Source organism: Cervus elaphus, chromosome 8 (assembly GCF_910594005.1).
Source record: "Cervus elaphus chromosome 8, mCerEla1.1, whole genome shotgun sequence".
NCBI classification, from domain to species: Eukaryota; Metazoa; Chordata; class Mammalia; order Artiodactyla; family Cervidae; genus Cervus; species Cervus elaphus.
In genome coordinates this window covers 559592-583137 of record NC_057822.1, presented here as the reverse complement: position 1 = coordinate 583137, position 23546 = coordinate 559592, and the positions used below count along the sequence as shown (strand labels likewise).

The 23546-nt window shown below is 52.7% G+C and overlaps 1 protein-coding gene across 2 annotated transcripts; it reads right to left on the bottom strand.

The window, feature by feature from the left end:
* Positions 1 to 366: 366 nt before the first annotated feature.
* On the bottom strand, positions 367 to 23488 carry SZRD1 (SUZ RNA binding domain containing 1). Of its 2 annotated transcripts, none has more exons than XM_043908918.1 (4): positions 23380 to 23488; positions 6235 to 6284; positions 4388 to 4642; positions 367 to 3420 (listed from the first exon to the last, which is right to left on the bottom strand). In XM_043908918.1, exons 1-4 carry the CDS (start codon positions 23428 to 23430, stop codon positions 3318 to 3320), a joined length of 459 nt encoding a protein of 152 aa, XP_043764853.1. In that variant the 5' UTR covers positions 23431 to 23488; the 3' UTR covers positions 367 to 3317. The 2 variants fall into 2 exon arrangements, with proteins under 2 accessions (XP_043764853.1, XP_043764854.1); XM_043908919.1 differs by having other exon boundaries at positions 4388 to 4639.
* Positions 23489 to 23546: the final 58 nt, after the last annotated feature.

Genomic DNA, 23546 nt, shown 5'->3' with positions numbered 1-23546 from the left:
AGGCTTTGGACTAGGAGCCCCGCAAGGGCAGGAATTCTTCCCCCTTGCTTGAAGGAAATGGTGGATATAAGGGACCTGCCTGGGAACGACCCCGGCCTCTCACACAGGCAGACCCCATGGAAAGGTGGCTGGTGGGGTGGGGAGGCCCACGGGGGGCTGAGCCGTGCTCTCCCAAACGGAGACCCAGGACCCAGGGGTCTCCTTCCCTGGGAGTCGATGGGTTTGGGTTCTTGGCCTGAATTCACATGCCACCCCAGCCCTGTCCTCAGAGAGGCCCTCCCTGGGACTGAGCAGAGCGCTCCCAGCGGTTAAACACGCAGCCACAGTGAAAGGTGAGAAGGTCAGAGACTGAAATGAGGACAAGGCTTTGACAAGTTTAAAACATGTATTTAAAATACAATTTATAAAATGCCTCATCTGCCGACTCAGGAGCCCGCGGTGCGGGGTGGGGTGGGAATGCCCGCCGGACCGGCAGAGCAGGACGGCAGGGGGCAGGCTCCCTCCCGGGCCTCCCTGTTCAGACGCCCGAGGGGCCCGCATGCACCCCGGGGGCCGCATGGCTGAAAACAGGACCCCAGAGGCTTCCAGAGTCTCTGCCTACCGGGGAGGCCGGGGCAGCCCTGCCGGCCCGTCCCTGAGCAGAGTGTCCCCAGGCGGGGCGAGCAGGGGAGGGCGGGGCGGGGCCCTGGAGGGGCTGAGGGGAGCAGATCGGGTGTTGCCTCCTGCCTGCAGGTGGGGAGCACCCTGACTGAGTGGGCGGAGAAGGGGGGGTCACCAGGCCCAGACCCCCAGCTCCTTTGGTTATAGGCTGACGTCAGAGTAGTGGCTCATGGGAAGCGGTTAGCTGGGAGGTCTGAGGTCTGGCTCGGGGGTGAGTGGGGAGCTGGGGAAGGGGACAGAACCACGGAGGCAGATAAGGGGCAGCAGCCTCAGGTTTCTGCCCCCCTCACCCCTCCGGGGTTTTCCAAGCCAAAGCCTGCAGCTTACTTTAAAAAAAAAAAAAAAAGCACTTAAGGAAAGTTACAGACAACTACAAAAAAAAAAAACCCCCACAAACACACACACAAAATCCAAACCGTTCTCCCATCTCCCCGCCCACCTCCCCCCAACACAAGAGTTTCCTGTTTCACTTCGTTTAAGTTTTGTCTGTCACCTCTCTGTCTGGGGAGCCAGGGTAGACTGCGGGTGGGTGGGGGCAGGCACGCAGCGGGCAGAGCCCGTCTTTGGCCGGAGGGAGGCGGGAGCCGCAGGCCCCACGACCCCCTCGATCCAGACACCCGTCAGCCGGCCTCCTGGGCTCCCGCCAGAAGAGGGGAGCGAGAGCAGATGGTCCCCACAGTGGGGCCCTCAGCACCTCTGGCCTTTCTACCTGCCCACCCCTGTACCTTCTCCAGCTGAAAAGGAGAGTCTCATCTTGGGCCAGAAACCACTGTCACGTGAGGGATGGACACTGTCCGTCTCGGACGCAGAAACCTGGTCCGGGCCGTGGAGACAGCAGCCTTCCCCTCCGCCCACCCCTCAGAACAGCCTGTGCTGGCACTCAGCATGCCCAGGCTCTCACTGAAGCTGCATCCAGCTCTCTGCACACACCGCTTCCGGGCTCCACTCAGTGGTAAGCCCGTGCTAGGGACTAGCTGCTGACTCGGCTGGCAGCCAACCTCCCCTCCTAAGGGGCAGACGCAATGGGCCAAGGCTTGCTGGGTCCCGCTAACATCCCCACGGGGTGAGGTGAGGGCAGGAGGACCAGAGGCAGGAGCGAGCCTGCAAGACCTGGCCCGCCACCGTGGCCGGTACAAGCTGCCCCAACCACAGACATCACAGCACCCGTTCCAAAACTCATCTGCCGAGCAGGCAGGCCGTCTGGCTGGCTGAGGGATGCCAGGTGCAGTGCAACGGGACAGCTCAGAAAGCCTGAAAGGGGCCAGATGGTACACACGGCTGCTCTGGGCAGAGCCCTCTAAGCCTCTTCCACCGCAAAGAGCCAAAGCCAGTCTCCAGGCTTTAAGGACAGAGGGTAAACTGCCTTGGCTCAAGGCCCTTGCTCTGGAAAAAAGGGATGGAGGGTAGCCTAGGCGCAGGGGGAACCAGTCTGTCATTACCAACCTTTGCAATGCACAGCTTGTTTTTCCCCAAACGTACTCAGAATGGTTTGCTCCTCAGGTAGTGATTTCACAAGGGAAATGTCCTGGGTACAGTTACCAAGCCGATGCCATCGACAGCGATGGCACCCCACAGACACGTGAAAGTTATTTCTAAGTCTTGCTGGAGCGGGAAAGTCCACCTGTGTTCTGACCACACTCAGCAGGAGGCTCAGAGTCCTGGAGTCAGACTCTCTCCTGGCTTTCCTTGTGTTGACAGCAAAACACGGAGCAAGTCTTGCAGCCCTTATTCCCACAGCCTGGAGTGCAGCCTCACTCCTTGCCTTCTTCCAGAAGCAGTAAGCCTGGCTGGTAGGGAACCACCCTGAGGGGTTTTGGAAGGGGAAGTCTGTTCACTTTCTCCATCTCCCAAAATACTAGAGGTGAGGGGTTGGCACCCTCCCCAGGCTCTCAGAGCCTACAGAGCTAGCCCAGTCTGCAGGCAGGGCACAGAGGCCCTGGGCCGTAGCTGGGGGAGGGAGGTATAGGCATGGGTGCTCAACTGTCCTGGGGGCTGCAGAGCCCGGCCCCGTCTGGGCGGCAGTAGGAATACAGAAGCTAAGCTCACCAAAGTCCTATTGGTTAATGTTTCTAGTGAATTTCCCAGAAACACTTTTAAGTAGACTACCAAACTATCCTTTCTCAATTAAAAATTCATTAAACTGCTAAAACCTCTCCCATGCACTTTTTTTTTTTGCAAATCAAATATTTGTATAAACAAAAATAGGAAGGAAAGAAAAAAAAAAAGGATATTTTCCCAAGGAACTTGCTTTTAAGTGATGAGGACACGCACTTGAGGGTGGTGGACGGGAGTTCTCATCTGCGTTTTGAAATCCCAAATTAATGAGCATGATAAACTGTTATTGCTGGCACTGGCTTCACCCCGAGTGGCCAAGGGGCACTGCCTGACTCTCTACTCTGAGTCCCTGGGGGGTCCCCCAACCCTCCTCTAACCCCCACCCTTTCCCTTTCCATTGACTGGGGACAGCCCTTGTAGACACGCCAATCGCAGTGGGAAGAGGGGGAAGGGCGGTCACAGTGCATGGGGGTCAAGGTCACAGTGGGCGGAGCAAAGGGGATCACAGTGCAAGTCAGTCGGTCGCTCCCTCTGCTCAAGTCCAGCGGTCTGCCCCCGCAGTGCGGCCTGCAGCGGGCGGCGGCATCCTTGGCAGCCCGCGTTTATCTGCGCTGTTTGAAGCCTTGGGACCCATCGGGACCCAGAGGCTGTCTGATCACATTGTTGGGCTGCCGGCTGTCTTCCGGCTGGGAGATCCGGGTTGGCCTGAAAGAAAAAGACCAGAGGGAGGCCTGAGAAAGGGCAAAGGAGAAGCCCCCAGATCTTAAAGTCAACTCCTGCGTCTGGGGTGGAGGCCAGTGGCTCCCGGCCGACTCTGGCCCCATAAGCCTAGTTCTCTAGCGAGCAGACTCGGCGCACCTCCAAGCTGGGAAGCCCGGAGAATAGACGGGGAGGACGGTTCCTGCTTGCGAGCGCCCACAGCACTCTGGAGGCGGGGGGCGTGCCCCAGGGCCTGTGCTGTCCAGGGGCAGCGACAGTGACCACGGAGAGCACGTGTCCCGCAGACCTTCGGGGTCCAGGCTCCCCAGAGGCCGGGCTGACCCTGCCCCGCCCCGTCGCTCCTCCGAGCTAACTCTAGGACTGTGAAGAGCTGGAAGAGAACGGACTTCTACTCTGCCAAATGAAGGCTCAGAGGAGAGAGAACGGAAGTCCATCAGAATAGTGAAGGCACAGAAGTACGCACAGATTAGAATGCCAAGCCTCCGAATACCCCCTCCCTCCCAAAGAGGCTTCTCTAGCTAGAAAGAGGATGTTCTAACAAATACTGCTTTACCGGGGGATGATAAACTTACATAAAGCAACCTCTAGGGCTGCAGAGGCAAAAATGCCATGAATAAAAAAAATTTAGAAAATTCACAAAAACATCAGAGTGGGCCATATGAGACCCAGAAGATAACACCCGCAACTCACTTGTCATTTAATTGTACAATAAATGGATGAGAAAAAAAATAAAATAAGTGGATGAGGCAGGCGATCATCATCCCGTTTCTCGGATGAGACAGTGAGGACACACAGGGTTAGGTAGGTCTAAGCTAAGCAGAAGGAAGCGGCAGAGGTGCGCTTAAAACCGGCCAAGGTGACTGGAACCCGCGCCGCCCACCCCTGCGCGCACAGCCCCGCCCGCCTCGCAGGCCGCGCTCTTACCCCCGGGGGGCGGGGCGAGCACACTCACCGGTCGAGGATGGGCTTCTCTTGCTCCTCCTCCGGGCTGGCGCTGCCCAGGATCCGCTTCCGGGCCTCCGCGTACTCTGCCTCCCGCTGCGCCAGGGACTTGACCGGGAGGGCCGGCCTGCTGGCGGAGTTGGGGCCGCTGACCACACCGTTGCTGGTGGGCCTCTTGAGGATGCGGATCTGTGGAGGGGGGCCCGTGGGAAGGCTATCGTCCTGAATCACAATGGGCACTTTGGGAGGAGATTTGGATTTCCTGCTGACGAAGAGCAAACACAGCCTCAGAAGTCCTGTCCACGATGATGGAGTACCCAGTGCGACCCGCGACTATCCCCCCCCAAGCCTATTCATTAGTCTCTGGCCTCTGACCAGACACTGAAATCCTCAGTCAGGAAGGGTTTCGCCAAACAGCAAGCCTGCCTGTTAAGCTCACGTAGCCCCAGGTCTGCTCCCCAGACCGAACCCCAGGCGAGGGGGTGGGGCACCGGCTCACTCAGACTTCTCTCCTCATGATCACCACAGTCACAACCACCACGGTTTGGCCCTGGTGACAAAACATCTCTCGTCCAGAATCCATCGGCCTCAGTTAGAAACCTCAGCTTCCCTACGCAGACCAGAATGTAACAGGCTGGTAGGTGGGAGTCCCTTAGCTTGAGGGTCGGCAAAGCATTCCCTCCCAGTCAAGGTCCCAACATGCGCTCAGACCCAGGCTCCGGGGGGCCTGCCCTGCTGCTCCGACCGGCATCGAGACGGGATTGGCCACACGGCCCGGCCTTCTGCTGAGGGGCCTGTGCCTCCCGGACCCTGGCGGCCCCTTCGGAAGAGGTCCCGAGCAGAGCCCCTCCCGCCCCGCAGCAGGGCTCTCCGGTCTGCTGGACGCTGCGAGGCTGCGGTCCGGGATGATGGAGACCGCGCCTGGCAGCGCTCCAAGGAAAAGCACTGCCCAGGGCTGGGGGTGCACGGCGGGTGTGTGCACACAGGGCGGGGCAGACGACAGGGAAGAGACAAGAGCCAGCGGAGAGCAAGGGTCCAGGCGGGAAGGGCCACGAAGACTCTCCCCGAGCGGTCACCTAGCTCCTCCTCAGAACCGAAGAGCCCCAGGGGCCTGCTTTCAGGGCCCTGAGGTCAGGAGGGGTCGTGACGGGGCGGGGGGGGCTGCCACCGCGGGCCTGGAGCGGGTCGGGGAGGCCAGGGCAGGTGGCCAGGGCGCTGTGACCAGGCGCGCAGACAGACAGGGAGCCAGCGCTCTGCTCCAAGAGGCGGGGAGCCAGGAAGCCAGCGGGCGGACAGGGCCCCTAGGCCCCCAGGGACAAGTAGGTAAGCCTGCAGAGGCCCTCTCCTCCTCCCCGCGGGATGCTGACAGGTCAGCAGGGCCAAGACAGACCGCTCCAGTCAACCTGCACCTGCTCTGCAAACCCACTCCCTCTGCTGCCTGAGTGGGGAAAGCGATCCTGAAAGGTCCTGAAGAACTCCCGAGAACCTCTTCTTCCCGATACCCTCGTGACGCCCTGAGCCACCAGCCGTGCAGGGCCCAGGGGACTCGCCTGCCCAAGCGCCTTGTGTCACAGAGGAGGAAAGTGGCGCCTAGGAGACAGCGTGCCCCGCGCCTCAGTCGCCTCCGCGCCCAGCCCTGGCCTGGCCCCTCCCCTCTGCAGGCCGCCTCACGGGCCCGCTGACACAGCACGCAGGCGACCACTCCAGCCTCACTCCCACAGCCGCCGTGTCTGACCCTAAAGGAAGCGCTTGCTGCCCACGAGCCTGACCTGCCACACCTAACGGCCAGCTGGAGACGCCACTGGCTGCCCACACTCACGGCAGAGCGCGAGCCCTCAGACCAGACAGCAGCCTTACCTCTCCTTTTGTGTGATCTTCAGTTTTTTTTCCAACCGTCTGTCTATTTCCTAGAGGAAAAAAATGTATATAAAAAGTGGAAAAAAATCTCTCTCAAATAAAAACTTGTCTTTATTTTCAGAGCTAAGGGCAGCGTCCTCTGTGACCAGGGACGACAGTGTGTCCTTAGAAGTCATGGGTGCAGCCCTCCCTTCACGAGCCTCTGGGGCGTGGGGCCCTGACTCCCTGCAGGTTCGTCCCCCTCCATCCCCGAGGCTGCGGTGAGTTCTAGACTGCAGCCTTCAGCTGGGGTCTCTGCACAGCCGCCAACCTGTCCTTCAAAGAGCCACTCACATCAACTCTCCAAACATGAGCCTGCCTGTGTCCCGTGCCCACTGAAGACGCTTCAACTGCTGGCCGGGCCGGTACAAGCCCTAAGCACGCCTGCCGCACGCACGCCTTCAGCTCCTGTTCCTGTCACACCAGCCACAGCAAACCCAAGCCGGCCCACCCCGCAGCCGGCCGGTCTGCCTGCCTCCAGTCTCCACCCCTTGTAAACTCCCAGGTGTCCTGCCAAACACAGCTTGAGCGGCCGCCTCTCCTCTCTGAAGTCTCCTCTGCGCCCATACATGTCATCACCTGCTCCTCAGACACACACTCTCCCTTCATGAGCCCGTGTAGCACATATTTTACAATTTTTTTTCACTTGTATGGACTAGAACTCTGAGACTAGCACCGAGCAAAAGGCCTAGAACAGAAGAGAAGCCAACCATCTGTGCAGCCGGAGTCCTCCGAGCCTCAGCAGCAGGACCTGCAGGCTGCCTCCAGAGCCGGGGGTGCGAGTCTGCCCGTGCGGGACAGGGAAGGGGCGCCCAGCACGGCCCAGGCTCCGGGCTCCTCAGCGGTCCTGTGTGTTCTTAAAACACGTCCCATTCAACCGTGTTCAGGGAGGGCAAGACCACCTAGCTGCTGGACAGGGGCGTAATCACATGCAAAATTACGGACTGGTTCTCAACCCGGGTGACTCTGGTACGTTTGGCCACGTCTGGAGACATTTTCAGGTGTCATTACTGGAGGGGAGGTGTGCTGGCATCCAGTGGGCTAAAATGCCCACCAGGATCCCACTAAAACCCTACAGTGCACAGAACAGCCTCGCAGCAAAGAATCATCTACCCCCAAAGGTCAACAATGACAAGGCTGAGAAATCCTGACCTAATAAGATGGATGGGATTTTGAAAGGACTCTAGTACTTGCAAAATGTTAAGAACGATGGCCTTAGTGAAGTTTTTGAAATATTTTTTTCAAAAACTTCAGAGCCCAGAGCTAGTTTTCACAAATTATGTGCTGAAATATAGTTGATGGCTACAGTCCAAGCTGGTTAACTGAATTGTTCAAATCTTCTACAATCTTATTGATTTGTTTGATCTATAGACTAAAGAAAAAATCAATAATTATTCCTTTAGTACATTAAAGCTTACCATTGTGAAGTGACAATCTCTACCTTAAAATCTATTATTTCACACTAATAAAGCTATGCCAGTTTTGTTTTGGTTGATATCACCTGGAATATGTTTTTCCCCCTCTTTTACTTCCTTCCAAGTCCTTATTTTCGTTTCCTGTAAACAATATGAAGCTAGCCTAATGATATGAAGCTGAATCTAAGTGGAATCTGACACTGATATGACTGATGCTGAGTTGTCTTTAACATGCTTTGTTTTTATGAAAGACTCAAACTATATTTAGGCAAGCATAACAAAATGTATTCTGAGGGCACCCCCAACTCTCTGGAGGGGGTAGGAAGCCACAAGAATGAAACCTCTTACTCAAGCTTGGAACACAAGCTGGTGCCTGGAGGGTTAAGAAAATGAGCTAGATGTTGTCTGTGAGCACACAGACATGCACTCAAAGAAAATCTATGCCTACAACACACTCGGTAATGTTATTTCTTCTAAATTTCAGGATTAATGACAGTGGTACTGCCTGAGTAAACAGTATGTTTCATGTTAGACTAATGCCCATCAACTTTTAAGGGCTTTTCGCAAATAACTTGCAGTTTTAAAGTTTGTGTCATTTTGCTACCATCTGAAAATGAGACTTCCTATTCAAGTTCCTCCATCATAAATGCAAGGTTTTACATCCGCGGGATTTACAAGTCTTCAAACGGGTCAGATCAAATGCCTCCAGAGGCGGGCAAGCACCCAAACTCCCTCTGAAGGGAGCACAGTGGCGAGGGGAGGGGGCTCCAAGGGGCCCGGGGGCACGCGTCCCCCGAAGACGGGCAGACAGGCAGCCACACCCCGGGAGACTGAAGCTACTGCTTCAGTTTGATGGTGAAGCTCTGAATTTTTAAACTTCATTACAAGAACTCTTGCTTTTATACTGCTGTGAGGAGCAAATAAGAGGCAACTGGACCTAATAATAGGTTAGCGGGTTTTTTAAAAGCACTATGGGAAACACACGTTGTGGTGAGAGCATCTGAGAGCGCCCATGCAGGTTTCCTCTCAGGAGGGCACGGCACGTCCTTCTTTCTCCAGGGCGCGGGGGAGACAGGGAAGCTGCCCAGGCCCAGCAAGCAAGGCCTGGTGGGGGAGAGCCCTTCAGGAGAGCGCGCGGGGAGGGCCCATCAGGAGGGTGTGCGGGGCGGGGGGGGGAGGCAGAGCCTAGTGGGGAGATACCCTCAGGAGGGTGTGCGCGGAGGCAGGGCCTGGAGGTGACCCCATCAGGAGGGTGTGCGGGGAGGTGGGGGAAGAGGCCCTCAGGAGGGTGTGCGCAGAGGCAGGGCCTCAGGGCTGCCATGCACCTTCCCAAACACTCCCTTCCGGACCGACCCCGCGTGAGACAACGCAGCTTTTCTCTCTCGGTCAGATGAGGGAAAGGTGCTCAGAGAGGTTACAGAGCCCCCCAGGGTCACAGCGCAGCACGTCGTCAAGGCAGCCCCAGAACTAAGGCCTTTGGAGGTCCACCCCGCGCTGCCGCCCCCCACACAGCTCAACCCCCTGGGAAAGCCAGTGGACACCGAGCCCCGCTTCCTCCCAACCCCTGGATCCTACCCTGCCCCCACACCCCAGGAACTAATACTCGCACTCCTCCCCACGACCTCGGGCAGGATGGTTTACTGGGGTTGAGGAGGAACTCGTCCCGCAGTGGCAAGGACGAGCTCTGGCGCCAACAGCCCTGGTGCAAAGTGGGCCCCGGCCACCTCGGGCTGGCCTGCCGCAGCCCAGCGCGCCCAGGGCTGTCTGCAGGAGGCGGGCGCCCTGCCAGCAGCTGGAGGAGGCCCCGCGTCTCCTACTGGAGTCTGTCCAGGTGTCATGAGTCAGTCCATCCTCTCCTTGGACAGGCCCTTGCAATCAATCCACTCTCCGACCCGGGCTCTGAGGAGCTGGACCCAGTGGAAACTCTCCTACAGGGCACACTACAAGGAGAACACCGGTCTCCTCCAGAGAGGCAACAGCTGAAGGGATTCCATCGGCTGCAGGCCTGGTGTGGCCCCAACAAGGAATCCAGCTAGCTAAGGGCACCTTCCTCTTCCACAGGGATGCACACAGGCCTGAGAGGCCCAGCCTCCACGGCTAGTGAAAGAAACCCACAAGCTCAGTGCTGGAACTCGACTCCAAGAGAGGAAGGGTCGGTCACCAGGGCACAAGTAATCACAGGTGAGGGGCTAAGAAAGTTCCATTTCCCATGGCTTCTCCTTCCGGAAAAGCTCTTTATTTGTTGTCAAGTAGCACTGAACAGACTCCAGAAGATGATGCTCTGTGCCTCCTCTCTCTGGGTCAAAATCCTAAGCAGGAGATCTGCTGTTACCAAGCACAGGTGTCACTTCACCGCTACAAAATGAGGTCCGTGCTGCCTGGTCTGCAAGAACAAGCAAACCCGAAAGCAAGCAGCCTAGGGTCGGGGAGTCACAAAGAACCACCGTGGGCAGCAAGGTGCTTCTGGACAGGCTGGTCCTTACGAGAGATAGAAGGGAGGTCACCGCCACAAGATGAGTGCAGTGAGACATCAAGGCCTGCAAATTCAACACACCCGAGAAAGATGCACAGCTGCACTGGCTGCTGAGGCCCTTAGTCTTGCAATGAATGTGCTCATGTGAACCTCCAGCAGAAAGCTGGGGGTGGACGCACAGGAGCGGAAGGAGACACCGTGAACAGTCTCCACTGTGACACAGCCACGACCTTCCAAAGGAATGGAGGGTCAGGATGTGTGTGCATGGCAGGCAGACTACAGGGAGAGCCCCGCTCCTGTGACACAGAGGTGGACAAGAGAGAAAAGAGAAACTCGAGAAGGGAAGAGATGAGGAAAGAGGAGAGGAGAGAGACAGACTCTTCTGGGCCTTGGTGCAAAGTGCAGTAAGGACAGCATCGTTACAGCGTACTGTTGCAAAAAACAGACTTTACCACTTCACCTAGGAATGGCGAAGCGGATTTACACTAGCCACACTCACAGCAGACAAAGTGAACAAACCCTAATCCTGACCTGTTATCCTGGGTGTGTGTCTGTGTCCAGTCCTTTCTGGAGCCTGGCCTGCGGCTGCCAGCCTCTCAGAACTCCCTCACTCGCCCCGGGGTCAGAGGACGGGCCGGGCCGCTCCACCACAGCACCCCTCTCTCTGATGACCCAAACCCAGACCCTCTGGTCACCAGGCAGCCGACAAAACTTCCAAGAATCCAAGTGATCTCATTACCAAATGGAGGTCTAAGAGGTCTTGGCTCTGATTTAGGAAGCAACATCTTTTTTATCAGCAACAGTTACTATCTAAGTGAGCACAATGTGTCTCTCTGTCAGTTGCCATTTCAGAAGTTGGTGTTTTCTGCTTCTCCTCTCAAATTCAAGGCGGAATGACCGATCTTGGGCTCCCTGTGAACCGCTATGCCCCACAGGCTCATGCAGTCTCCTCCAGCTCTCCCAAATTGGGAACCACATATCTGCAAGTAGACCCCGGGGGCAGCCTCCCCAGCAAGGCACCTGTGTCTCCACACCACACACCTGGGGGGAGTCTGCCTCCTCCCACCACGGCCTCGGTTTCATTTAGGTATAAAACAAAAATAACTCGCGGGTAGTTGCTGCTCAGTCGCTGAGCTGTATCTGACACCGTGGACTGCAGCACACCAGCTCCTCTGCCCTTCACTGCATCCCAGACTTTGTTCAAACCCATGTCCCTCGAGTTGGTGATGCCATCCAACCATCTCATCCTCTCATCCCCTTCTCCTGCCCTCAATCTTTCCCAGTATCAGGGTCTTTTCTAATGAGTCAGCTCTTTGCATCAGGTGGCCAAAGGACTGGAGCTTCAGCTTCACCATCAGTCCTTCCAGTGAATATTCAGGGTTGATTTAAGATTACCTGGTTTCATGGGTGGAACCAGCAAAATATGGTCTAAAGCCAGATAGAAAGGTCTCCATAACTTTTAAAGCACGCCCCTGGCTATTTCAAGTCCAGATGTGCAATGCACAGAAGCTTTTCCTAACAACCTTCATATCAACTTTAGTAACGGCGCTTCATCCCTGCCTTTCTCTCCACGTCACTGGCACGGTGGTGACTCGGTCCTGCCCTGGGGGGCTGGCCGGCTCCAGTGCTTCCGCTTACCCCATCCCCCGGCTAACTCCAGGAATGAGGGCACCCACAGTTGCCTCCCCCAGGTCTGATTTCACAGCGATGCTTCAGGATCCCTGACAGGTTCAATAACAATAATAATAATAATAACTCCTGAGCAAACACGATTGGGTAAATTGGAAAGAGCAAAAGGCAGAATTCAGAAGCTGAGAGACAAAGAAGAGCGGTACAGTGCCGCAAAGCAGTCAGCTGCCTCTTTAACACAGACTCGGGTTGGTCGGTTTGAAGGTTCTATTGCCCACCAGGCATTCCGCCTTCCTGTGGCTCCCACAGCAAGGAAAGACATTCCACTTTAATTATGTGGGTCACTGTAGGGCAAAGGATAAAGTTCTAAAGCTCCCTCCCTAAGGAAATCTTTGGCCATTTTCCTTTTGCTTCACTGTGATTAAAAACAAAAAAAGCTGGAGACAAGCATTTACGGAAAACCTGCTGTCGAGCAGGAGATGCGCTAGCAGCTGGAGACCGAGATGAGCTAGGCAGTCCCTGCTGACAGGGAGCGCCTAGCCAGGCAGAGGCAGAGGTGTACAAACACTGTCGGGAGAGAGAGAGAAGCCCGGGAGAGCTGCAGAAACTTAAAGGAGAAGAGACGTCGGGGAGAAAGAGTGACAGTAAGAATAGGGGGAAAGCAAAAAAGGGACCCCAAAGAAAGACACTTCTTAAATAGGGACATTCAAATCTAGAAAGGCATCTGATAATGGACCCATCTCTGTAACCTTAGATTAGGTTTAGAAAGTCATCTGAGATTACTTCAGCTGCAGCCAGCAATGGTTCTTATTAGTTGGTATCAATACTACTCAAAAAGCTACTGTGGAAAATCAGTTGTAACTCCTAGGGTCAGCAAGATATGAACTGGAACAAGTCAGGGGCACCAGAAAACCACAGAGGGCTCTGGGGTGGTATGCAGTAAAGACCAAACAATTTCTACTTGCTTGGAAGAGACACCCACTTCCTGCTTTCTTTTCCAAGTTCGATAGAGCTTTCCGGATCCCTCTGTGCCTGCCCAGAAAGAGGGAATCCTTTGGGCACACTCTCCTCTGCATTAGATCCAGCTGGACCACTCAGTGCACAGTGGTGACTGCCATATGTGGCTGGTATGCACTTGACATGTGGCCAGTCCAAACTGAGACGTGCTTTAAGTGCCAAAGACACAGCTGACTTCCCAGTGTAACATAGCTCTTTAATATATTTTCAATATTGTTTATATGTTGATTTGATACTACTTTGTATATATTGAATTAAAAATATTAATTTCATGTGGCTGTTTATACTTTTCAAATATAGCTTCTAGAAAACTTTACATTACCTACATGGCGTGCAGGATACTTCTGTTGGATAACACTGCTTTAGACCTAACCTTAGAATGACAAGTATCCCTCTTGTCCACTACATCTGTCAGCAACTAGTGACTGAGTGCCTCAAGGATCCAAGAGGCATGGTGTTTAGTGATGTGCAAAACCCACTCTGGTGGGTCCTATTTGTCTCAGCACAAAGCAACCAGCACTCACTCAGTGCCCAGTGTCTGGCTCAGGCCTTGCTCTGGGTGACATCCTCCACTTCACTTCACTTCAGCTCTCTGAGCTCTGCTGTCCCTCCAAAACCATCCTTCTCAGAGTTTCCAATAGCCTGCAGTGGAGCTACGTTTACTGGTGAATCCCAAACCTTCACTTAACTCAGCACTCTCAGTGCTCCTTCCTTGCAGCATTTTTAAAGTTGAAGTAAGCTTTTATCAATAGAATGGATAAACCATTTTCTTTATTCAGCTTCCCAGACACTACGCTCCTGGTAGTTCCCTCTCACGCTTCGTATTTGATTTCTTCTATAACAAGATAGGTTCCTCTTCCTCTCCCGATCCTTTGAGGTTGGAGAGTCTGCCCCTTCTGTTTCCAGGTTGGCTTATTAAGTGACCTCATCTAGTTCCACAGCTTTAAAATCATTCATATACACAGTCCCACTTGGATTTCAAAAGGTACCTCAGCCTACTGTGTCCAAAACCAACTCTTGATTTTATCCCGTCACCCAAACCTGTTCCTCTCACCCCATTTCAGCAAGTCCAGTCTTCCAGGGCTCAGGCCAGACCCTGGACTCACCTCTGAGGCCTCTTCACACCCACATCAGCAGATCTTGTTGGTTCTATTTTCAAAATGTATGCTGAATTTTCTCAATACTTCTGCTGCTGTGACCATCTTGGTTTTAATTACCAACAGTATCCTGATAAGTCTCTGTGCTTCCATTCTTGCCCCTACAGTTTATTCTGCAGAGCAGCCAGAATGATCTTTTCACTCAGGAATAACTTTATTTAACTCTTATCACTAGGCAGGGTAGACTTTATTAATCTAATTTCACACATGAGGAAAACAAAGCTGAAAGAAAGAAAGTAAAGAAAGTGAAGTTGCTCAGTCGTGTCCAACTCTTTGCGACCCCGTGGACTGTAGACCGCCAGGCTCCTCTGTCCATGGGATTCTCCAGGCAAGAATACTGGAGTGGGTTGCCATTTCCTTCTCCAGGGGATCTTCCCAACCCAGGGATCGAACCCGGGTCTCCCGGGTTGCAGGCAGACGCTTTATCCTCTGAGCCACCAGGGAAGCCCCAAAGGTAGTGATCAAACACAAAAAAATTTTTTTTTTCAAACACAAATTTTAAGGCAAGATAAAAATGTAAACAGAAGCTTCCCCTGCCCGTCGGGTCTCCCCCCGCCCAGCGTGCACTGCCTGCCTGCACATGCACTAACCAGACCTTCTCAAAGGTGGGAATGCCTGCCCAGCCACGGCCACCCCTGTTTCCTCCTGGCATCAGGCACGTAACTCCTTAGAAGACAACACTCCTCTCAACCCTGGCAGGGGTCAAAATGACCCACCACTTGCCTTCGAAGGTACAGACATCTCTAGGGAACTTTATGTATCATGCCAATATACTGATTCTCTTAAACACAGGGACTGCTGCAGAACAAACAGGTCAGACAACTTGGGGAGATACTGGACCACACCTAACGGAAGTTCTCAGCTTAAATACTTGCTTACAACCTTGCTACTTGTATTCTACCTGTTTTATAAGATTATCTTTTTTTTTTTTTAGATTATCATTTTTTAAACTAGCAAATGCATGACTGACCCTTCAACACAATTAATGATGACAAGGTCACTTGAGACAACTGATCAAAGATATAGTTCCGTAAGATTAATGACTGTAATAGCTAACCCTAGATATAGGAAGAAGCAACTAGAGGGAACCATTTCCTGGACCATAACAGATTAGTAAGTCAGGCAGTCCAGAGGTTTTTGATTACTATTAACAGGGCTGAGTCCAATAGCACATTAAATGGCCTATCAACAAAATCTTCACCTGACCTGGAAATGAGCATTCCAAGTACTCCAGGGCAAATTGGTCATAAAATGCCTCCCACACCGTGGCTGAAATTAAGACCGAAAGCAAAAGGGATTGTTCAGTAAAGAATGTCACCCACCATGCTGTTCTACAAGAACCAAGCCGTTAGGCACTGCAATCACTGGCCTTCAATACCCTTGGAAAGAACACAGGGCGGAGAGCAGGAGGAGGCACTGTGCTCTGGGGAAACGGGCAGAGCTGAGCCTCAGACAGTTACCTATCTTCAGGAGAAAATTTTATGGACCCAGCTTCTCCCATCTTCCCCATACTTGAGAAAAGCACTAAAACCATCACTAAGGTACCTGTTCCTTGAGAATGGCAGTGACCGACCGAGCCGTGTGCCCGAATCACACACGCCCCTCACCATGTCACACGCCAACTGGCCTCCCCCTCACCTCTCTGACACTCTCTCAGAGCTCTATGAGACCCTCTGACTGCAGTCTTCAGGTTGGCGGGGGTGACACTCTCCACTAGGTCATCAGTAAACTGTTCACTGACAGTAGCCAGTGACCTGCCCCAGACCACACCTGGCACGTGAGCCCTGAGCCTAGACTCCTGATCTCTCTCCTGCCACGGATGGAGAAAGTGGGTCACTGACTGTCAAAGGCAACCTATCCTTTCTTGCTACATTTTACAATGAAGACAGCAAGGCTTCTCTCCCAAAGGAACTATTAGACCTACAGACTCTGGGGGACGGAGCAAAATCTCTATGACGCCCCCACAACACCAGGTTTTACTCAAACACCCAAAGGCACCTTCACCACCAGTTAGTCAGAATCATGGCACTCAGCAGGGGCAGGAAACACAGGGCTTTCAGGCCAAGCCAATAGAGCAGGCAGGACGGCAGGGAACATGGCAGGGAGGCAACAGGGTGGGCTGTGGAGAGGAAGCAGGGCCTGGGTAAAGGCATTGGGATCCAACACTCAAAATGCAAAGTGGGTCCCAAAGCAGTCCACAGGATATAGGTTATCTGAGGCCATCAACGTGAACTACAGATACAGGGGGCCTGAGAGAGAGGAGCTGGTGAGAGATCTGAGCACATTATTCACTTTCTCTCTCTCCAGAGGCTTGGCCAGATGTTAAAAATTTATTTTCCATTTATAACGAAGATTTCAAGGCACTCCCTGGTGGTCTAGTGGTTAGGACTTGACGCTTTCACTGCTGAGGGCCTGGGTTCAATCCCTGGTCGGAGAACCCACAAGCATCGAAGCACAGCTCAAAAAAAGAAAAAAAAAAAAAGATTTCAACCCTCATCTCACAGTCACTGTTCTTAGCATTACAACTAACAACAGGATTCTTTCTGGCTCTTGAGCACTGAGTTCAAGTTTCTCAGATACACAAAATGCATTAGCTCATCATCCAGGCTACAGAAGCAGGAGGTCAATCCCAGGCAAAAGAAATACACAACTGCAAAGGAACCAGGAACTAAACACCTTAAAGCACTTAACTAGTCAGTTCTCTGCCACGGTGAACAGACTGTCCAGGAAGGTCGTGAAGTGTGGGCTCAGGGTGCCAGCAGCCTCAGCGGGGACCGCCTATGTGAGCTCCCGCCCCGCACACGCCACTGGGTCAAGGGGACAGAGGGGACAGTGAACGCGAAGTGCGCTCCGCCCGCCCCGTAAGGCGCCCTCAGGAGGCTACCTGAGGAGTGGGGAGCCCTGCCAGGAATGGCCAGTGGATGTGGGAGTTCACCGGCTTACAGGCACTGTTTCCCAGGGAGACACGCAGCTCAGAGCAGGAACAGGACGGACGGCTGGAGGGTCACAGGTGCCTTTATAATCCAAGAAGGCCAGAGCACAGGGGCTGGACACGGCTCTCCAGGTCTATGAAGAGCACCGCCAGTCCTGGCCTTTCCAGACTCTAGTCACAACTGTCCTGCGCAGTCTCATCTAAGGACCACACCCCTGAAAGATGCCATTTTAACTGCATTTTAACAATGTTTACTATTCCTTTTAGAAAGGAAAGACTGTTTCCTGTGTTCATTTTGTAAGGGAAAGTGTTTTGGGTGTTGGGAGAGGATGACATACTGTGAGGGACATTTTTAAATGTCTTACCCTCAGGGATAAGATTCTTTACGTACACAGAGACCACTGTTAGGATTTGCTGCTAAATTCTGTGGCTGCTGGCTTTGATCTTTATCCTGCACAGAGCTGAACTGGGTGGTAAGGAGAAGGATGTTTGGTGGAGGCGAGCAGAGTTTAGAAACCACTTGGGAAGAGCAATCTTTATAGTAACCACTTAAGAAAAACCAATTTCATTCTGTATTTTGGCCACAGATACAAGTAGCTAAACTCGATCCCCTAGGAAACCCAACAAGTCCGTAGCTATCTTGACAGGAAAAGAATTTCTATTTCCATGGAAAGTGTGCAGGAAAGAACCCACTCCACCTTGTGAAGGCCAGCTATTTGATACAGACTTAAACTGACATGAACGTGGGGGCCCCACTGCAGCACAGAGGGGAAATGGGGCAAAGGGGCTAGCTCCAAGGGGACTGGAGTCACCAGATCCAGACAACAGTGCCTCTTCTCTGGAAGGATTTTACCAAAGCTTCAGAAAGATACACAGTTCTATCCCGTTGCAGAAGGAAAAGCAACTTTCCAAATTCCAACCCACAGCAACCACGGCAGCTCTCTTGTACACCCTGAGCACGCTGGGAACAAAACCCCCGTGCAGCCTCAAAGGAGAGCGCTGAGCAGTCACGAGTGAAAAGCTACTCTTCTGAAATCACAGTGAAACATCCTTTTCCCAGAGTCCCAGGCACAGGCTGCTCAGCAGAATCTTGTCTCAACTAGCCAACCACTTTATAGAAAGTCCCCTCTGAAGACATCAGTCCCTCGAGCTCAGTCTTTCCGTAAGGACCAGAAACAGCTTAGCAGTGGCTCCTTTGGCCACAGTACCCCTGGATTTGTGCTGATACCACAAACCTTAAATGCCTTCTTTACTGTAAGACAAACAGAAGGAAATCAGCACCAGGTAGCCCCCAAATAACTAGTATTTGCCCCCCATCCACACCCAGGGTACACCCTCTGCGATGACAGCAATTTCAGCAGCACCGGAGACCCACAGTGAGGCAGGCAGCCTTGCTTCAGGGAGAACGGTCTCTTCTCTAAAGAAAGCTAAGCAAATCAAAGCTCTTATCTTTTAAATTAAAATCTAACCATGGGGACTTTCTTGGTGGCCCAGTGTTGAAGAAGCCACCTTCCAATGCAGGGGACGTGGGTTCGATCCCTGCTCAGGGAATGAAGCTCCCACACGCTGCGGGGCACCTGAGCCCACAGGCCGCAGCTAGAAGCCGGGGCATGGCAGCCACCTAGCCCGCTTCCAGGACAAGAGAAGCCCCTGCTCCTCAACTAGAGAAAGCATACGCACAGTCTAAACAACAACAAGTACAAAACTCACTCCTCTCCAAAAAAAACCAGCCTCCAACACTCTTCTTTGCTTTCAGGACAAAGTCCAAGCTCTCCAGAACCGTGTACAAGCTCTTCCAGATCGGCCCCTGTATACCTCTCGGGCCTCATCTCTTTCCAATCTGTCCTGCCAATGCCCCACCCTCCAGCCAGAAGGAAATACTTGTCGCTCTCCTAATGCTGCACATTCTTCTCTCACTGCCTCCTCGCCTATGAGTGCACTGGTCCTACTCTACCTGTCCTCCCAGACTTACTAGTGCTTAATTCAACTGGGCCTTGGAATCTTACTTTGGGCATCACCTTCCCTACAAGACTGTCTCTGATCCCAGGCCCAGGACCCCGTCTATACCTCTCCCACAGAAAGTGCTGCCTCCCTGTCTCCTCAATGGACTGTGCCTGGGACCTGGAACACAGCAAGTATCCCATGCTTACTGACACCTTACTAAGACTCACATATCACATGATGTCCCTGAAGCGCTAATGTTCAGATGTCTGGCTCTATGAGAGTAGAAAGTAAACATAAATTCTTAGTCCAGAAGACCACTGTCCTTGAACTTAAGATACACTTTCTTCCAATTAGCTACATGACTTGCCCTTACAAAAGAGAATAAAAGGCAACTTTTTTTTTTTAAATTTTTTTTATTAGTTGGAGGCTAATTACTTCACAACATTTCAGTGGGTTTTGTCATACATTGATATGAATCAGCCATAGATTTACACGTATTCCCCATCCCGATCCCCCCTCCCACCTCCCTCTCCACCCGATTCCTCTGGGTCTTCTCAGTGCACCAGGCCCGAGCACTTGTCTCATGCATCCCACCTGGGCTGGTGATCTGTTTCACCAAAAAGGCAACTTCTGAGACGCAACAAAATGAGAAAGGTTGCCAATGCTTGATATTAACTACCAGTTCAATTCCATTTATGTACCATCATCCTTCCCCTAGGACTGGGTTAGCTCATTGCCAATAAGATGGAGTAAGCTGTATCTTTTTTGAGTGTCTAAACAAGTGAATATAAAGCTTCAGTCAAACAATCAGAAATCTGAACCCGTGTCCATTAACTAGCTTTTAGAAATGTTTTGATTTTTAAACTTTTTCCCTTCTCCCTTTCCTTTCTCTAACTTCTATCCCATGCTTGCACGGTAATAATTAATCAGTACCAGATGTCTTAAGAATGTAACCTCTAACAACATCATTGATGCACAAGTCTAAGTTGTTTTCAGAATAAGATGACCTTTGCAGGTTCCACATCCGGACCACCAGGTCACAGACCACTGGGTAGGAGGCACAGACAGCCTGGCTCCTGGAAGGATGATTAAGTATCACAACAGAATGATTAACCACCAGCTTCCCCTCTCTTTCCCCTTTAGAAACTCCTAACTAGGGAATTCCCTGGCAGTCCAGGGGCTGGGACTCTGCGCTCTGACCATGGAGGGCTGGGGTTGAATCCCTGCTTGGGAAACCAAGACCCCACAAGCCATGAGGCACTGCCAAAACAAGACAGACAACCCTCCTGTCTAAAAACCAGGTGGTGTGGACCTGAGACTTGTCTCCCACTTCCCTGCTTGGCGCCTTGCAATCAAGTCCTAATTCTGTTGCAAACACCTTACTTTGCTGCAGCCTGGGAACATCAGCTCTTTTCATATTGAGCAAACTGTTAACCTGATTTGGGGGGAAATATGACGATTACAAAATGCACTATTTGTCCTCGAAATGTGCTTAAGATAAGGACACAACTTAAGAGTCTGAATCAACATTAACTCAATTCTACATTTTCATTTCTCCCAAAGGCAGTATATTTTTAAAGAATCACTTCCCTGATGGAATATAAGTCACATTTGTTAAATTGTCTTTTTTTTTGAGGCTGTAACTCCTTGGGAGAATAGGTAAAGGGACAATTTTATATCAGGTAAGTGTTCACTATACTAACTAAAAGCAAAAAGCAATCTATTTACAGAATATTTGAGATGTTTCTCAAAGTCAGTCTTCCCTCAAAGGACACAACAGAACTTGATACTGAGTGTTCTGAAAATAAAACGGAAACAATAACCTCAGATGTATTTACAAATAAGAAAGAAATTCTAGCATGATGGCAAAATTCTTTGTGGTGTCGGAGAACAGGAATCACCAAAAGCCTCTACTTTCAAGGATTAGAACTCTAGATTACATAAAGCTTAAATGCTCATGTTTAGAATGAGTCAACCCCCATTTGCTAGCCTCGCCATCCCATTTTTTATTTTGGCAAGGCGAGATGTGTGTGTGTGTGTAATTTAACTCTCATTACCGTATGGCAGTTGAGAGACAGGGTAACCTGAAGCTAAGACTTTTACATACTCAGCTGGCTACATCTGAGAAACACTGTATAGTCAGTTTCCCCATGATACAGACATCACAACTCATTCTCTCCTTCAAAAGTGCACATTTACAAGACTCTTTATGAAATTCGCAAAGGGAATCAGATTCAAGGGGACCTTCAAGGACAAGCCCAAAGCAAACATATTAAAAATAAAAGTCAGCGCCCAATTCCCAAACTGTCCATAGATCTCCAGGTGGGAGGCAGCAGAATGTGAGAGAAAGAATCCAGATTTGGAGGTAGACAGGTCAAATCCCAGCTTCCGGATTACTATCTGCGTGACCTTGAACCAGACAGGTTTCCCTAAATCTCAGTTTCCTTACTTATTATCCTGTAGAGGATAATATCTCTACAGGGTGTTTCAATTAAATAAAAGCTATATAAAGGACCTTGCATTTTGGCAGTACTGCTTATGATGTCACTGTGACAAGGTTGGGCTCCATTTCTGTACCTGGCACTTATGAAGGGTTTAGTACAAAAAATACTGGATGAGCACCAGAAAGATCCAAGTTGGATCTGACATCTCTGGTGTCCAGCTATAAAATTGAGAGTGGGCTAGTTTATCTCTAAGCCCTCTACTGGTTCTCAAAAACTAAAGCAATCCTCAATTTCTGGACCCTACATTCATTTTTTGTTCATTTTCTTTAACATGAGAAACTCCTGTACCTTTGAAACAGGTTGAGGAAAAACAAAGAAAGGACAAGATTCTCAAGAAACTTATCATTTGAGTCACATTCAAATTGTAGGCCAAGCTCTTTCACAGGGAGCGACAGGAGGGGTTCTGAATGATTCACTCACATTCGCAGGCAGTAAACGCCTCTACCGGAGACTGTGAATTCTCTGGCACAAACTCGCTGCTGAGCACGCTGTCTAGCACAGAGCAGGCACTCCAAACTGCTGGCTGAACGAATAAATACCCGGCTGGCTGACACCTGCTGCTCCCCATAAAAATCTTTCCATTGCTCTCCTTACTCAAGTCAAAATTCAAGAAAGATGGTCTAAGAATTGAACTCAATACCTTCTGAACGAGTTAATTCTTCAAACCCTCAATTATGCTAGGTGAGAAACAAACACCCTGAGAGATGCTGAACCACCACGGGGAAAAACTTCAAGGCCAAAGGTCCAACATTAAGGGAACGCTAAGGGCGAGGGCCCGTCTCTCAGCCTGCTCAAGCGCCGACAAGCACCCTCAAAGGCGCTCGGGGGAGGGGGAACCCAGCTCCTGTCGTTCTACCCGGCTTCCCGCCTAGCTCCGTAAAGAATCTGCCTGCAACACAGGAGGAGCCTGGTAGGCTACAGTCCATGGGATCGCAAAGACCCGGGTTCGATCCCTGGGTCGGGAAGATCCCCTGGAGAAGGAAATGGCAACCCACTAACCCTAACCCATGGACAGAGGAGCCTGGGGTCGCAAGAGTCGGACACGACTGAGCGACTGAGCCACACTCGGCTCTCCACGCCCTATTCCCGATAAACAGAGCTCCAGGGGGAAGAACAGACACGAACACGAACACGAGAGCCCCAAAACACCTCCACACCTTCACCAGGGTCACCACGGAATCACACACTCTGAAAATGCCAAATTAAACACGAACCAAGTCGAACTGGCTGCTCCAGATAGGGATAAACTATCTTCGCACAGCTTGTGGAGGCAAACAAAAGCCCCCAAAGCAAAGAGCCGAACGGTCCATTCCCCCTCCCCGCCGGGACAGCGGCTGCCTCACGCACCGCGCCCCCGCTCCCGGCGGTCACTCTTCGAGGTCCTCCCGGGGCTCGCGCCCGCGGGAGAGGGGCTGCCGCCGAGGCTTTTGGCGGTTCTGGCGGGGTCCCCGGAACACCGGCCTGCCCTGGGCGCTCAGAGTAAAACTGAAAGAGGAAAAAAGCCCTGACTCGCCCACCGTGGCGGACGGCACAAAGCAGCGGGCACTTTGGCAGAGTCGAGGGTCCAGAAATGACTCCGTTTCCTCCCGCTCTTCTCCGGGGCCCCGCCTGCCGCCCCGGAGCGCGCACCCCTCCCCACACTGTGCGTCGCTCCCCATCAGAGCACATGAACTTTAAAATGGTGCTCTGGGCGCGGGGTGGGGGGGTCCAACGGGGAGAGGAAGGCCCGTAGGAGCCCGGGGCGGGCCGGCGGGCGCCCGGCAGAGAGGCCCCGGGTGGCGGGTGGGGCGCCCCGGCGGTGCGCACGTCTGCCCGGGGGCAGCGGGGGAAGGAGGCGCCGAGGTGAAGGGAGAAATGGAACGCGGCCCCTTTAAGAGGCCTTCGCGGCGCTCTGGGGCCAGGGGCCTCTCCTTCATCCCCGGCCCGACGTGTGGGGCCCTTCCTCGGGGAGAACCATCCCCAGACCCGCTCCCCGGAGGCTTCCCTCACGCCAGGTCCCGCCCGGCCCAGCCCCGGGGCGGCGGCTCCTCCTTACCCCGCTGTCTGCCGCCTCCTCCCAGCTTTCAGCGACCTCCTCATCTTCCATCTTACTCGCCGCTTTCCCTCCTCCCCAACCCCTCCGTGCGCCTGCGCCCTGAAGTGCGTCTCCGTCGCGGGCGCCTGCACGCAGAGCTTTGCTCAATGAACCCCGCCCCTTGCCCA